Consider the following 14,758-nt stretch of genomic DNA (forward strand, 5'->3'; position numbering starts at 1 on the left):
CGTCCATGGATGAGCGCCGCCGAGCGCACGAGTAGAAAACAAACCTGACGAACACTCTTTCGCTGTTTTGGTAAAAGTGAAGCTGCAGGACGCTGCACGCTGAAACCACCTCCTGCAGTTACTGCCACAACGATGAGAGAAGCTCGGTGCACTCGAAGCTCTAAAACGGGAGCTCGCATCGTGGTCAGTAAAGCGCCGTTTCCACGTGGTGGCGGCGGCACATTTTGATCTTTGAACTGCGCCCTCAGATGGGAAGAGTGCAAGCAAGATGGCGATAAAAACATCAGTAACATTCATACAGCGTTTACCTTCTGGAGTTCACGACGTTAATATTGATTTATTTACAGGTTCTGATATTCACAGTAGCGCCTGCTCACTGCGACAGACTGACTCGACCTCTTTTAAGGTTTTACTTGAGTTTAATCATCCTCGCCTCTGATAGGCTAACGATGGGACATGTGATGAGTAACGGGGGAAGTGTTGTTGCTGTAACAGTGTGGAGGACAGTAAAGTGCTGCCCGTCTCCATCGTCTGTGATCAGACTGTCGCGTGACACGCCGCAGCTCGCCGATAAATACAGCGAGGAAGAAGTCGTCCAATCACGTCCAACGTTACATGCAGCACAGTGGCTTCAGTTTTAGCCTTCTTGAACACAGATCATTAAAATAAAACCTCAGTGTGCGTGCCGAAGAGGGAGTGAATGGGATGTTTCCTCTTTCGTACCCAGAGGGTCCACAGTGTGTGTGTGTGTGTGTGTGTGTGTGTGTGTGTGTGTGTGTGTGTGTGTGTGTGTGTGTGTGTGGTTGGCTTCACTTCATAAAAACTCCCCCCAGCAGGAGAGCTCTGTGCTCACTGCTGTCCTGCCTGCAGCAAACACACACACACACACACACACACACACACACACACACACACACACACACACACACACACACACACACACACACACACACACACACACACACACACACACACACACACACACACACACACACACACACACACACACACACACTCTCTCTTTGTTTCACTCTATTCTGCATGATTGTGTGTTTTTCTGTGTGCCTCCACAGCGAGCCTCCTCCTCCTCCTCCTCCTCCTCCTCCTCTTCCTCCTCCTCCTCCTCACCTGCACAGAGTCGCCCGCAGGTGGAAACAGACTCAATACAAACAGAGAAGCATCAGACGCTTCAGCTGAAACAGACGAGCGGATCAGGACTGTAAATGTCTCCACTCTGACCTTTGAGCTGTGAAAGAAGATCTGTCCCACAGAGTCAGGGCTCTGCCCCCCCCCTCCCCTCCCCCCCCCTCCCTCCTCAACTCCATGTTTATGTTCAGCATTACTGAAGCACAAGGTCACACATCCAAAACCACTTCTGTGAAGCTCCGTTATAGAAGTTCAAGGTCATTCAGGTGGTCTCTAAGGACACGGGCAGGTTTGGACTCTTCGATAAAGAACGACACTGCATGAAGGTGAACCTTGTACTGATGTTTCACCCCGGACGTGCCGGTGCCAAACACTAGCGGTTAGCTTGTGCTAGCGCAGAGTAGGTGGAGCCAACTCCAGATGTGCAGATATCACCGTCTGCCCTGCCGAGCGCCGAAACCTCCGTCTGAGGACAAGAGGAGGAAGAGTCGGGACGGTGGCGGTTATAGAAGCGGGTCGTCGGGCCCCAACAGTCTCTAAAATCCTCACTGCATGGAAGACTTCAAATATAAGGTTTTACACATGAGACACAGTATATGTTCAACATGAAACACTAGCATGCAGCTGCAGAGACAAAAAGGGGCTTTGTGAAGAATCGATTGTGTAACATTGACTTTTCCTAAATTTAGATTTTTCTCGACTCCCTTCAGGAGCGAACAGTCGGACGGCGTTCGTGCTGATGCAGCTATTTCAGGTCTGATTTGAAATCTCACATTGTGGATGAAGAGCTTCTAATCCGTCCATGTTTAATCTGTGCGTTTGTTTCGAGGCTTCGCTTCACTGGGATGACGAGTGCAGTTATGAAAGCCGAGCAGGTGTGTGTGTGTGTGTGTGTGTGTGTGTGTGTGTGTGGACATCTGCACAGGAGCTAGACCGACGAGGGTCAGCTCACCTTCACAGAGCGCCTGTCCTCTGAGCGCCACACACACACACACACACACGGGTTATTATGAAACACTCATACATAACCGCTCCTATTTATGACTCGGAGGTTACAAATCAACACGCGTGTCAGGGCCCGGCCTCGGGATCAGGGCCCGGCCTCGGGATCAGGAGGAGTCTGCAGGACGGACGATTAAAAGTGGAGCGTGTTCCTGTTGGAGCGTGATGAGAGCAGTAAACGCTGCTACTTCCACTTTAACTCAAAGACCCGATCCAGCACTGCAGGGCGCGTGGTCGAGGACAAGTCCTGTATAGATGGATCCTCACAAAGGGCCAAACATGCGTCCGAGTGTTTGAAGCACCAATCTGAGATTCAGCATTATACTTGACTTTTTTCAACTCTGCCAACAAAATCTAAAAACGGCGTCCGAGTCCCGATAAACATCTAAACACTAATGCGTCCCAGTTCTGTCTGTACATTCAATTAATCAATTAATCTCAGCTGCAGCTCATCACTCTAACAGGACACTGGATGTATTATAGAATGGATCCAGCATTAGAGGCGGGGCCTAATTCATCCCTATAAAAGCTGCATTTACTGGGTGCATAGAGCCCGCCCACATGGCGCCGGGTCTCTGATCTGCGTTCACTGTGTGCACGGTGTTTGACTGATAAACAACCGAAGACGTCAAATCAAACACACTCAGACAGTGAACCATCCACGACAGCAGTTATTGCTTTATATTTTATTTTATGTACAGTACATGTAAAAAAAAGAAAACAAAAATAGCCAATAACATTGACCGACGTGGGCAACAGTAGATCGCCGTGTTGCTCGCACACAGGAAATCCTGACGACGTTTTTTTCTTTTTTTTTCCTTTCTCAGGCATCCGTACGTTTTTGACTCTTCCCCCCCTCAACGTGTAAGGCTGCCAGGAATCCAGCCGAGCTCGACAGCAAACAGTCAAACTAAAGATTATCAGAACAGGTGTGTGTGTGTTACCTGCCCCCCCCCCCCCTCCCCTCCCCTCCGTGAGCCTGAAACTGAACGGCGTGTTCCCAGACGGGCAGAGACGACACGGCTGGTCGGCTCTGTGCAATCTTCAGTACTTTTTTTTTTTTTTTTTTTTTAAATACAGACCTCCATGTGGTCCCTCCCCCCCTCCCTCCTCCCTCTATGCAAACAGTGCCGCTTTCAACACAAAGGTCACTAAAGGTCGGCGTTACAGTCTGCCTCAGCCCGATGACTCAAGGACTGCAGCCTGCGCCGAGCAGAGAGCTTCTGTTCAATTCACAGTTTTCTTACAGCATGTTGTTCAACTTCCTGTTCTGCACATAAAGCTTCGACTGATGATGCACGAGGGGCTCCCACATGTCTGATCTCCCGGGTTTCTCCAGTGGAAATATTAAAAAGGGAATTCAAGCTTTTATTTAGACAAACAACTTTTTTTTTTTTTTTTTTAACGGGAATAGTCCCGGTGGATTTCTTCAGGCTGCAGCAGTGAAAGAGTCTTTAACGGCTGCAGCGTAATCCCTGATCAATAAAAACTGTCCACAAAAACCTGTTTTTGTAGCGGGGAGGTTCAAATCGTTCTACACGTGAGATGGCGTGTTCGACCCTGGAAGCCACCGAACTCCACTGACAAACATCATGTAACACGACAGGAGACTGAAGACGCTCTCCTGCCGTGACGTCACGTCCATCGGTTTTCTGCTAATTCAAAATCACAGAATTTGTCAGTGGAGTCTGGTGGAGCCGTTTCTGGTTTAAAGGTCACATGTTCTCCTCGTCTTCAACCACTTTAAATAAGTCTGAGAGCTTCACAAAACAGGCTGTTTCTGTGTCTGTAGCTTTAAATATGTAAATGAGCTGTGTCTGGCCACGCCCCCTCTCTGGAAGGGCTCGGGTGTACTCGCTGCTTTCTGGCTCCATGTCCTATTGTTTACGGTGAGAAGGCAGACTCAGAGGGCAGAACAAACACCTAGCTGTGGGAGTGTCACCCACCTGGGGGAGGGGCTACTGCCCTTTGTGATGTCATGAAGGGAACATCTCCAAACGGCCTGTTTGAGCAGGCAGGAGATGGAGAGGACGGACTGTTCTCATCATTGGGGGGTTTGGAGACTAGAGACACATGTTAGAGGAAGATGGAGGGGAGGAGTTTACAGAACATGTGACCTTTAAAATGTTTTGTTCCTCTAAGGAGGAAACAGCCCGTTTCACCGCTGGAGGCTGAGAAATTCTCCTGGACCAATTCAAAGACCTTTAAGTCAACTTTAGTGTCGACTACAAAGTCTGCAAATAATTTGAGGTCAGTGAGTAAAAAAAAAAAAAACGAACGATCAAGAATTCTCCTTTAAACGTGGATTTTTGTAGTGAGCGAGAGAAACGCACCAAATGCAGAATACAGTGTATACAACCATCCGAGTCCGGTGCCCCCCCAAAATCCTATAACATAAAATAAAAAGGTTTTTTTTTTTTTTTTTTGTATCTCCAAGGCCATGGATAGTCAACCACAAAGACTTCTGAGCTCCCGTGCTGCCTGTTAGGGCTGTAATCTCACACTAGTGTTTCAGACGGGGAGTTTACAGCAGGCCACCAAAGGTACAGATAAAGTGCTTTTTTTCTTTAACGTGACATTAAATAAGGAAAGAGATGGAAGAAGAGTTCTCAGGATGAACTAGGGGGACGTTGGCTGACGTGATGTTACTCCTAAGAGGTAAAACAAAAACATGAAATGAAAAGAGACACTAGATGATTCTGGAAAGAATACGAGTCGAGTATAAATACATCCACAGATGAGACAGAAGGCGACGAGGATGGAAACACTGATCGCTAGACGAGCGTGAACAGTCAGACGGAGCCGTTCACAGTTTCAGAATTAAGAGGGTTCATGGTAAGACTTTTTAAAACCTCCGGTCTCATGTCCGGGGGGGGGGGAGAGAAGGTGCCAGCGGCTTCCTGTGGCCAGACGACCTCGCAGTGAACACATCAGCGGCGGGGAGGGCCGCGATAAAGACAGCAGCAGACCGGGAGGTTTGGAGAGATTGTAGCAGAGTGGGTTCATATGAAACTAGAACAGATAATAAATACATTTGGGTCCTTGTAGTGTCGGCTCTCTTCAAATGTGATTCAATCTAAAACATAAAAAAGGAATCGTTTCATGAACCACGAGGTGTTCGGACTTTTTTTTTTTTGCTCCCTTATCCAGTCTCAGACACACGGCCAACACCAACCAGCAGTCATGTGGAAGAAAAAAAAGAAAAGAAAAATGACCGGCACATAAAGAGTAGCCGTGGCAACCTCACGTCCTCCCTCCTGGGTCTGGATCACAGAGTCTGAGGATTCAGAGAAGAAGAAGAAGAGGAAAAAAAAAAAAAAGAGTCCAGCAGTCGATCCTCAGCGTCTACACAAGAGAGGACAAAGAGACAAAGAGTCAAAACGGCGAGCAAACAAAGCAGGTCATACAGCCGGGGAACGTTTGAAGGCTCAGCATGTGTCAACAACGTGCTTCTCAACATGTCTCCATCGTCATCTGGAGATTATGGACACCAAAGTGAACATCAGCTACTTTCAAGCCCACTGAAACCTCTGTGGAGCTGACGGAGCAGGAAACATGCTAAATATAGGCTCGCTCCTCGCCGTGTGTATTCTCAGCTACAAGAGACCTCTTCTTAGCGTGTGAGCCTCAAACAGAGCAAACACAAGAGCAGGGCGCAGCCTCTCCACTTACTCCACAGCGAAGCTCAGAGAGAAAACGCACGGCGAGACCCGGAGGACCGGCGTCGCACACTGGACGGGTTACAACGCACGACCTCACTTTGTAACTTAATCTGCACTCTTATATTGTTAATACTTTAATTTATCCACAAACTACCTCATGGTGAAATACTCACAGGCGCCCTCGTCCTTGTCGTTCGTTATTTGTTGTCCCAAATATCTTTAGTTAAGTTACTTATTTTATAGCATCGTTTTTTATTGCTTGTTTTCTTAGTGCTCTTTTTATGCACTGCGGGTTGGGGGTGGGGGGGGGGGGGGTGGGGGGGGGGGGGGGGTGGGGGGGGGGGGGGGCTGTGCTGTATGTTTAACATGGAGCATATTTGACAAATAAACAACCTTGAACCTTGACTGACGGTCACATACTGGTGGCTCTAAAAGGCTGAAGGGTAAAACGTGATTGGTTGAGCCTGCAGCAGCCTGACAGTCGGTCATGGTCGACCAGAATCCTTCAGGGAAAACCTGTGTTGTTTATTTCAGGTTATTTAACTTTAACACACAAAGACAAAAAAAACACATCAGATTTCAAACGGGATTCATCTGCTTTAGTTCGATTTGAGTTTTTGCACACGAAGCCTGAACTAACACGCCGCGTGACATTTAGCCTTCTAACTGACTGTGTGTGTGTGTGTGTGTGTGTGTGTGTGCATGTCTGACTGTGTGTGTGTGTCTGACTGTGTGTGTGTGTGCATGTCTGACTGTGTGTGTGTGTGTGTCTGACTGTGTGTGTGTGTGTGTGCATGTCTGACTGTGTGTGAGTGTGTGTGTCTGACTGTGTGTGTGTGTGTGTGTGTGTGCATGTCTGACTGTGTGTGTGTGTGTGTGCATGTCTGACTGTGTGTGTGTGTCTGACTGTGTGTGTGTGTGCACGTCTGACTGTGTGTGTGTGTGTGCATGTCTGACTGTGTGTGTGTGTCTGACTGTGTGTGTGTGTGTGCATGTCTGACTGTGTGTGCATGTCTGACTGTGTGTGTGTGCATGTCTGACTGTGTGTGTGTGTGTGTCTGACTGTGTGTGTGTGCATGTCTGACTGTGTGTGTGTGTGTGTGTCTGACTGTGTGTGTGTGCATGTCTGACTGTGTGTGTGTGTGTGTCTGACTGTGTGTGTGTGTGTGTGTGTGCATGTCTGACTGTGTGTGTGTGCATGTCTGACTGTGTGTGTGTGTGTGTCTGACTGTGTGTGTGTCTGACTGTGTGTGTGTGTGCATGTCTGACTGTGTGTGTGTCTGACTGTGTGTGTGTGTGTGTGTGTGCATGTCTGACTGTGTGTGTGTGCATGTCTGACTGTGTGTGTGCATGTCTGACTGTGTGTGTGTGTGTGTCTGACTGTGTGTGTGTGTGTGTGCATGTCTGACTGTGTGTGTGTGTGTGTCTGACTGTGTGTGTGTCTGACTGTGTGTGTGTGTGTGTGTGTCTGACTGTGTGTGTGTCTGACTGTGTGTGTGTGTGTGTGCATGTCTGACTGTGTGTGTGTGTGCATGTCTGACTGTGTGTGTGTGCATGTCTGACTGTGTGTGTGTGTGTGTCTGACTGTGTGTGTGTGTGTGTGCATGTCTGACTGTGTGTGTGTGCATGTCTGACTGTGTGTGTGTGCATGTCTGACTGTGTGTGTGTGTGTGTCTGACTGTGTGTGTGTGTGTGTGTGCATGTCTGACTGTGTGTGTGTGCATGTCTGACTGTGTGTGAGTGTGTGTGTCTGACTGTGTGTGTGTGTGTGTGTGTGCATGTCTGACTGTGTGTGTGTGTGTGTGTGTGCATGTCTGACTGTGTGTGTGTGTGTGTGTGTGCATGTCTGACTGTGTGTGTGTGTGTGTCTGACTGTGTGTGTGTGTGCATGTCTGACTGTGTGTGTGTGCATGTCTGACTGTGTGTGAGTGTGCATGTCTGACTGTGCGTGTGTGTGCATGTCTGACTGTGCGTGTGTGTGTGTGTGTCTGACTGTGCGTGTGTGTGTGCATGTCTGACTGTGTGTGTGTGCATGTCTGACTGTGTGTGTGTGTGTGTGTGTGTCTGACTGTGTGTGTGTGTGTGTGTAGCTCCTGCAACGTTTCTCTAATATAAAAGACCCAAAATAAATAAGTGTATAAACTCGGCTTCCTTCGAACCTCCAGACTGAAAACATCATTTTAACCAGAGTTCAGTTTGTTCACTTGTTATGATTCTGTGTTTTTATCCGCAGTGTTGGATCCAAACGTCACGCCATGAGAACATGCAAACACGTGAAAACAGCAGCTCCTGTGTTGGAGTCTTTGAGGAGTCATGTGACGCCTCGCCTTCGTCTTAGGCCGCACTCACCGGTCTGAGCGCCGTGACCTCCTGGGTCACGTCTCAACACAGCACATGCGTGGCTTTACGTGATCATGACGCGTGCTCAGTTCAGAAGACAGGCGGACTCCCGGTCAAGTCCGTGTCCGCACGTCAGAGAACGCCACCCGTGCTTGTGCTCCTCCACGCCGGAGCTGGAGCACCAACACGAGTCAAGCTAACTGAACTCAGCGGGGTTAAATGTGTTGGACAGTCAGACAATCAAAATAAGAGCGAGTCAGTGACCAAACGCACGCTCACTGTGAGCGAGCACGTTAAGGATCACACGCACTGAGGCTAACGGAGCTAACGCTAACCGAGCTAGCTAATACCTGTGACTGCTTTATGAGCTGTTTACAGTCAGCAGTCTGTTCCTGCATCATGTTTGTTGTTCCGAGGTTCCTCCTCCCGCTGAACCCAAAGTGTTTGTTTGATCAAGGCTATCGCTCACTTCTCCTCAAAAATCAGAAACATGATCATCACATCAGCTACTTTCAAACTTAAAGATTGAGGCTGGGCGAGGAAACAGACAAATCAATCTTTACAATTTTAACCAAACTCAGAAGACGAAACACGCCACGTGTCCTCCCAGTCTTCTGAGCACAAGCGACTTTTCTCCAACGAGCGTTTGAAGCAGGAAGAGTCCACCTGGCCAAAAGGTGCAGTGAATAATGAATAATCTTAAAACTGGCTGACGAACCTAAACGACCCGGGTTTGTAACCCGCCATTAAATCGAAAGCTGCTCCAACACTTCAGCGTGCAGGCCGGACGCACGGCTGTCAAATGTGAACCATCATCAGCACGTGTGCTGCGTCTGTGCGGCTCTATCTAACGAGAAACAGACACACACACACACGCACGCACGCACGCACGCAGGTTTCGTTATCTGACTCGTGGTGGTGACATCAGAGACTTTTAACGCCGACGATGAGTCACGGAAACGACAAAACTTGTTTTGATTTGTATGAAAGAACGTCAAAGAGGCAAGACGGCGTGCTCCAGGTCACTTAGCTGACATCATGTGATTGTGACATGTGCACGTTACAGATCGCCCCTGATGGGAATCCTGTTTTTTTTCCATCTTTGGAAACATCTGAGTTGAAGTTGTTTTGCTGGATGCTGCAGGGCCTTCCTGCCTGCTGCAGTCAGACTGTTTAACCAATCAGCTCCGAGAACATCGCAAAACACGCCCACAAACCCGACAATTCACGACAACCTGTTGTGCAATAATGTTACAAGACGTCACCTGATCTTACTTTGTATTTGACTTTGCATTGTAATCATGTATGGGACCTGTTGTGCAATAACATGTCTATCCTTATCTGCACTGTGTGCATCATAGTGTTCATACAGGATATTCAGATTTACAGCTTTAACTTAGACTCTTTTTTAATGCACATTTTTTTATATTTCTAACTAATTGAATGTTTCTTCTGCTATCCTGCTGTAACTGTAAATGTCTCTATTTGCAAGATAAATAAAAGATTCTCTTCGCTTAAATAAAAGATGCATTTATTTATTTGACTAAAATCAAAGCAAACGTTTTTTCACAGATTCCTGTAAAAGTCCACTGAGGTCTGTTTATTTATTATTTATGTGCTCTTTATGAAACGGTCTCCACTCGGCTGCTCGTTTTGACTCTTTGATTACGGCGCCTGTCCTGATTTTCCCCACTCATTAAGAAGTTCTGAGACAACCTGAGTGACTCCAGTTAATCACATAATGTAATAACTACTAGTTGGATTTCCTCTGTTTGAATCGAGCTGCATCTTAGGACATGAATTAAATAAGACGGTCGGTTTTGTTAAAGGTGAACCGTCCCGCTCGATGGACGTTTATTAAAAGATGTCCACTGACCTACGTGTCGCTGTGTGAAAGCAGCGATGTGATCTCGGGGCTCATGTGACCCACGGCCTTGGCGGCCTCCAGGATGGCTCTCCGATACATCCCCTTCTTCTTCCTGTTGAAGCGGGACCTGAAGAACTCTCTGAAGGGCGACAGTTTGGCGACAGAAAGCTGGGAGGTCGTCGGCGAACCGAACCACGCCACCTTGGCCTGGGGCCACTGGGCCTCGCAGCTCGCCGTCTCCTCCTTGCGCGTGCCGCTGATGCTGAGGACGCGCGCCGGCCACCACGGGAAGCCGTGGATCTTCCCCCACACGACGTCTCCCACGGCCACCGCGTGACCCTCCTCCGTCACACACTTTGTCATGCTGCGGGTGTGAAGACGCACTGTGAGAGGCGGCACCGTCTTACAGTCCTCCCGCGACGGGACAGACGATGATGTCACAGACAGGTCCTCGCCCGGGGCCAGGTCACACAGCTCTGGTGACGTACCGTCAGAGCTGAAGGACTTGGACTCGTCTAGGCTGTCACTGCTGCAGACCGACAGACTAGAAGAATCCGCTTTGCGCTTACGGAAATTGATGAGGAGTGTGAGGTCGCTGTGTCCACGCTCCGCCTCCTCGCCTGAACTCCCCGACCACAACTCCAAAGAGTTCTTGCCCTCCCCCGAGTCTTCAGAGTGGGGGAGGCAGGGGCCCGGCACCCTGGGGCTCCGCCTCCTGGTGCCTCCGACGAGTTCGGCCTCGTACTCCACCGCGCTCTCCTCCCCCTCCCTCGACGGGGGCGTCAAGCGAATCTTTGGAGACGGTAAGTCCTGACCCACGGTGGTGAAAGGCCGAGTGAGTTTGAGTTTAGGAATGGACACGGTGAGGCCGGACCTCGTTGCGTCTAGAATGTGCCGTTGCTCCTTGGTGGGATCAGACAGCGTTTTGCCGTTCTCTCCCACGCCGTTCTGCACCAGCTGTTTGGGGCAAAAGGGTTTGACTGAGCCGTGGACTCTGGCGGGGATCTTCATCACCTCCCCCTTACCCTGCGGAGTGCTGTAGGAGATCTTTATGACCGGACTGTGGGGGATGATGTCTCCTCCAGGGAACTTCTCCCCCTCGGACTCCGCCCGTTTGTCCTTCCTGAGGCGCTTGTTGTCCAGGTTGGCGCCATTTTCTCGTCTCTTGGCGTCTCTCGTTGCCACGCCGTCCTCTTTTCTCGAAAGCTTGGCAGGGGTTTCTTTGTCCTCCCCGTCGTCGTCGCTGTGTAGTGAATTCTCTTTTCTGGAAGTCTTTGTGTTGTTGCTCAGGCCGTCTTTGCTGTCCTCGTCGCTGTTCAGAGTGTTTTTGCACTTTTCACACAGAACCTGCCGCGGCCGCAGACGGATCGTGCTCATGGTCATGCGGCCGGGCTCTCGCGATCGTCTCTTCTTTCTCTTGATTGGTCGGGGCGGGGGCTGAGGTACCCATTGGCTGTAGCTGTGGCGCACCCACAAGGGATGAGGGAAGGGGGCTCCTTCAAAATAAGGAGGGTAAGGAGTCTGTCCAGCTGGCACTGGTGTGGGGACGGGGACGGGGCAGGGAGGAGGAGCAGCAGCAGGGACGCTGCTTTCGAGGAGCGTATTTTCATCCTTTGGTCTGTGTGACTCCTGGCTCGGAGATTTGGAAAGCGGCTCCTCACCCAGGACTTCTGGGATTTGACAAGCTGGTTTAGATTTCAGGCAGTCCTCGGGTTTGGCTGTGAACTCTGGCAGACAGAAAAGCCCGGTCCTGAGGAAAGAAAAGCAACAATTATTGAAAAACTGTGAAGCACAAACGAACACATGACTTTAAGCATTTCTTGGATTTCTTCATTCAAGCAATTTCCTCCACATAGCGATGCTGTAATGTCAGGCTCTCATTTCATTGAGTCAGATAACCAAAGGTCAAGAGGCGCAGCACACATCAAACCTTGCTGCTCCAATTAAGACAAAGGAGAAGAACGCAGGTCGAGTCCTTTTTATTTATTTAACTTTGCAAGAACGATTCTCCCTGCTGGGGGGGGGGGGGGGGGGGGGCAAACTGCCCAGGAGTCTTTGAGGGGAGACTGGCAGGCAACAGTAACGCGGCTTTGTAGCTTTAGTCAGGAGACAAAGAGACTACAGGATGCCCCCCCCCACCTAACATCTGACTGAACAAAAACAATCCCATGAATCACTCGGGATTCAGAGACGAAGGGAAGGAGCCAGGAGATTTCAGTTTGTTTTGCATCCGTGTCTGATCAGGCTCTTATGTGTGCTGAGATTATTAATTAGCACACATTTGGGGAGCCCAATTTCCTCCCCAGGAGGAAGCAACCTTTGAATAATAGTCTCCCAGCGCAGCCTGTGCCTCTCACCTTTTTCTACGTGCCCCTGAAAGCCGGCGAGTATCAGCCCAAGGAGGGACTGACGCGGCACAAACCGGTCTGTGTGTGTGTGTGTGTGCGTGTGTGTGTGTGACAGGGAACAGGCAGTGCTAGTTACAGTTAAGAACAGCACGTTCACCCATTTTCACCTTGTGTACAGTTTAACTAGACGCGGAGATACGCCTGCACAATAGTCCGAGACGATGACATTAAAAAGACCTGTGGGAGACAATGACAGGAAGTGTACTTAGCAAGAGCTGGAGAGGAAGAAGAAGTCAAATCTTGTCAGTGATGAGGCCTGAAATAAAGGCCTATTCTGGGTTATTCCAAGGCCGGCCTTTTCCCATCTGGGAAGGTTTATTTTGAGGCCAGCTCGAGCGCTCACATGAAAAACTATCTGAGCATACTAAGGGGCAAAGCTGGTCAGATTCTGATTGGCTATAAATAGTCTAAAGCCAGTGGCGTCTAAGGTGCACATAAGTCTTCTACATGTGACAGAGAGCAGCAGGGACACTGATAACACATTAAAACACATTCATATCTGGGAGCTGGACTGGGGTTCTCCAGCAGGAGAGGGGCCTTTATGTGGACCAGACTGGGCCTAGGGTTAGAAATGGATCTCATCAGAACCAGGTTTAAATCAAAAGCAGCACAGTGCAGATTTCAGGTGATGAGTAAACCATTAAAATCCTGTTTTCACAGATCAGATGGGATTTCTTCTCCCTTTATTTGAATCAACACCACATCAAACTAACACACTATAGAACACTGTGTGTGTGTGTGTGTGTGTGTGTGAATACATCAAATAATGACTGATTGACATTACACTGTAATGTCTTCTCTCTTTGCCCTCATCTGTTGTGTGAGGTTATGCTAACACAATAAGCTACAGATGAACCCATTGACTTTACTTATTGTTCATGTGAAGCCTTCATGGTTCATCTTCACACCGGCTCACCACCTTCACACACAGTCAGGGGTTTTTACATAAAACACGGTTTAGCAGCATTTAAACGATTTCAACGTGTTCCACAGTGAAAATGAGTTTTCCATTAGCATAGATGCTAACAGCTAACTCTGCCTGTATGGAGGCCCTAGCGAGCTAACAAGCTAAAAGCTAGCTCTGATGGCTTAGCATCAAAGATGAATTAGCCGTTAGCTTCGTTAGCTTCGATAGGCAAGTTTAATTAAAACGTATTAAAAGAGTGAAATAAATGACACTCACTTCTTGTCGCTGTCGAGTAATATCCCCGTGTAGCTCCTCTCCCGGTAGGTCAGCGTCACCACCAGTGTATCGTTAACTATTTGATCGATAGTGACAGGTAACCGAGAGCCGGCCCGCAGCTGCTCGGCCGCAGCCTCCATGTTTCCCGGCGTCGAGTGTCCGGCTCGGCGGTGCTCGATCCCGGCCAAGGGAGCCACGGTCGCGTCGGCCAAAGATCCGTCTTCCCTACTTCGCTATTGAGCAGGAGGCTACAGCAGGGCATGAAGTGACGCCATCGCCCCCTCCGAGTCAATTACAACAGGACTGACATCACGCTCCGTGTGGAGGAGCAGAAGGAGGCCTAGCCTTCCTCCTCTGCTTCACTTGGACTGTTTGAAGCCATTATTCAGGACGGGATAACTCCCATCACACGCGCGCATACATACACACACACACACACACACATATATACGCGCACACACACATTGAAGGATTTTACCTCACATGTGCAACATGAAAAAATAAAATACACACATTGGTTTCTCACACCTCCTTTTAGTTTGTTTTTCCTCAAGCCTGCACCTTTACTCCTGCTGTTTATACTGATTATATCCCACTTTATTGTGTCAGTATTCATCTATTTAGTCTTGTTCTATTATGATCACTTTATTATTTAGTATCTGCCTACTTGCACATACCTCTATATGTTTATTTCATATTTACCGCACTATAGTTCTGTTTACATCTTTAGTCCATTTATACCTTCTTATTTCTGTATCTATCTTTGTAATGTTTTATTTTAACTTTGTGCTTATATCTAGACACTTTACTCTTTTCCTTTGGTTAAACTTTTAGTATACCTGCACTGTCATTCATTTACAGCTCTGTGGGCCTTTGGACACAAATAAAGTTTTTTTTAATTGAATTGAATTAAATTTTGTTGGCGTACGTCAACAAATCTGACAGGTAGGAAGCACAGCCGATACACGACCTGTTTAAACATTCATTCGAGAAATAAACTCACCAATCATATAAAAAACACAAAATAGCATACAAGGGCCTTGTGGTAAAAAATATATACAGTAAGTTCTTGTGCACACAATATAATTATCTCATGTAGTTTTCACACTTGTGTGATACATGTCAGGCCCAAACGGTGGACGGGTCCATT

General features: G+C 48.5%; 2 protein-coding genes across 2 annotated transcripts in view; one reads left to right on the top strand and one right to left on the bottom strand.

Moving 5' to 3' along the window:
* LOC306835646 (uncharacterized protein) overlaps window positions 1-14,758 on the top strand; it is a 380,835-nt gene that overhangs the window by 119,628 nt on the left and 246,449 nt on the right. The gene's annotated exons all lie outside the window — the stretch shown is intronic.
* pwwp2b (PWWP domain containing 2B) lies at window positions 4,437-14,163 on the bottom strand. Its single transcript, XM_079363334.1, is given in 4 exon segments — window positions 4,437-5,493; window positions 10,027-11,767; window positions 13,609-13,835; window positions 13,838-14,163. Coding segments are annotated over 3 exon segments (2,001 nt in total). The 5' UTR covers window positions 13,871-14,163; the 3' UTR covers window positions 4,437-5,493.

This window comes from Symphodus melops (assembly GCF_947650265.1).
Source record: "Symphodus melops genome assembly, chromosome: 15".
NCBI classification, from domain to species: domain Eukaryota; kingdom Metazoa; phylum Chordata; class Actinopteri; order Labriformes; family Labridae; genus Symphodus; species Symphodus melops.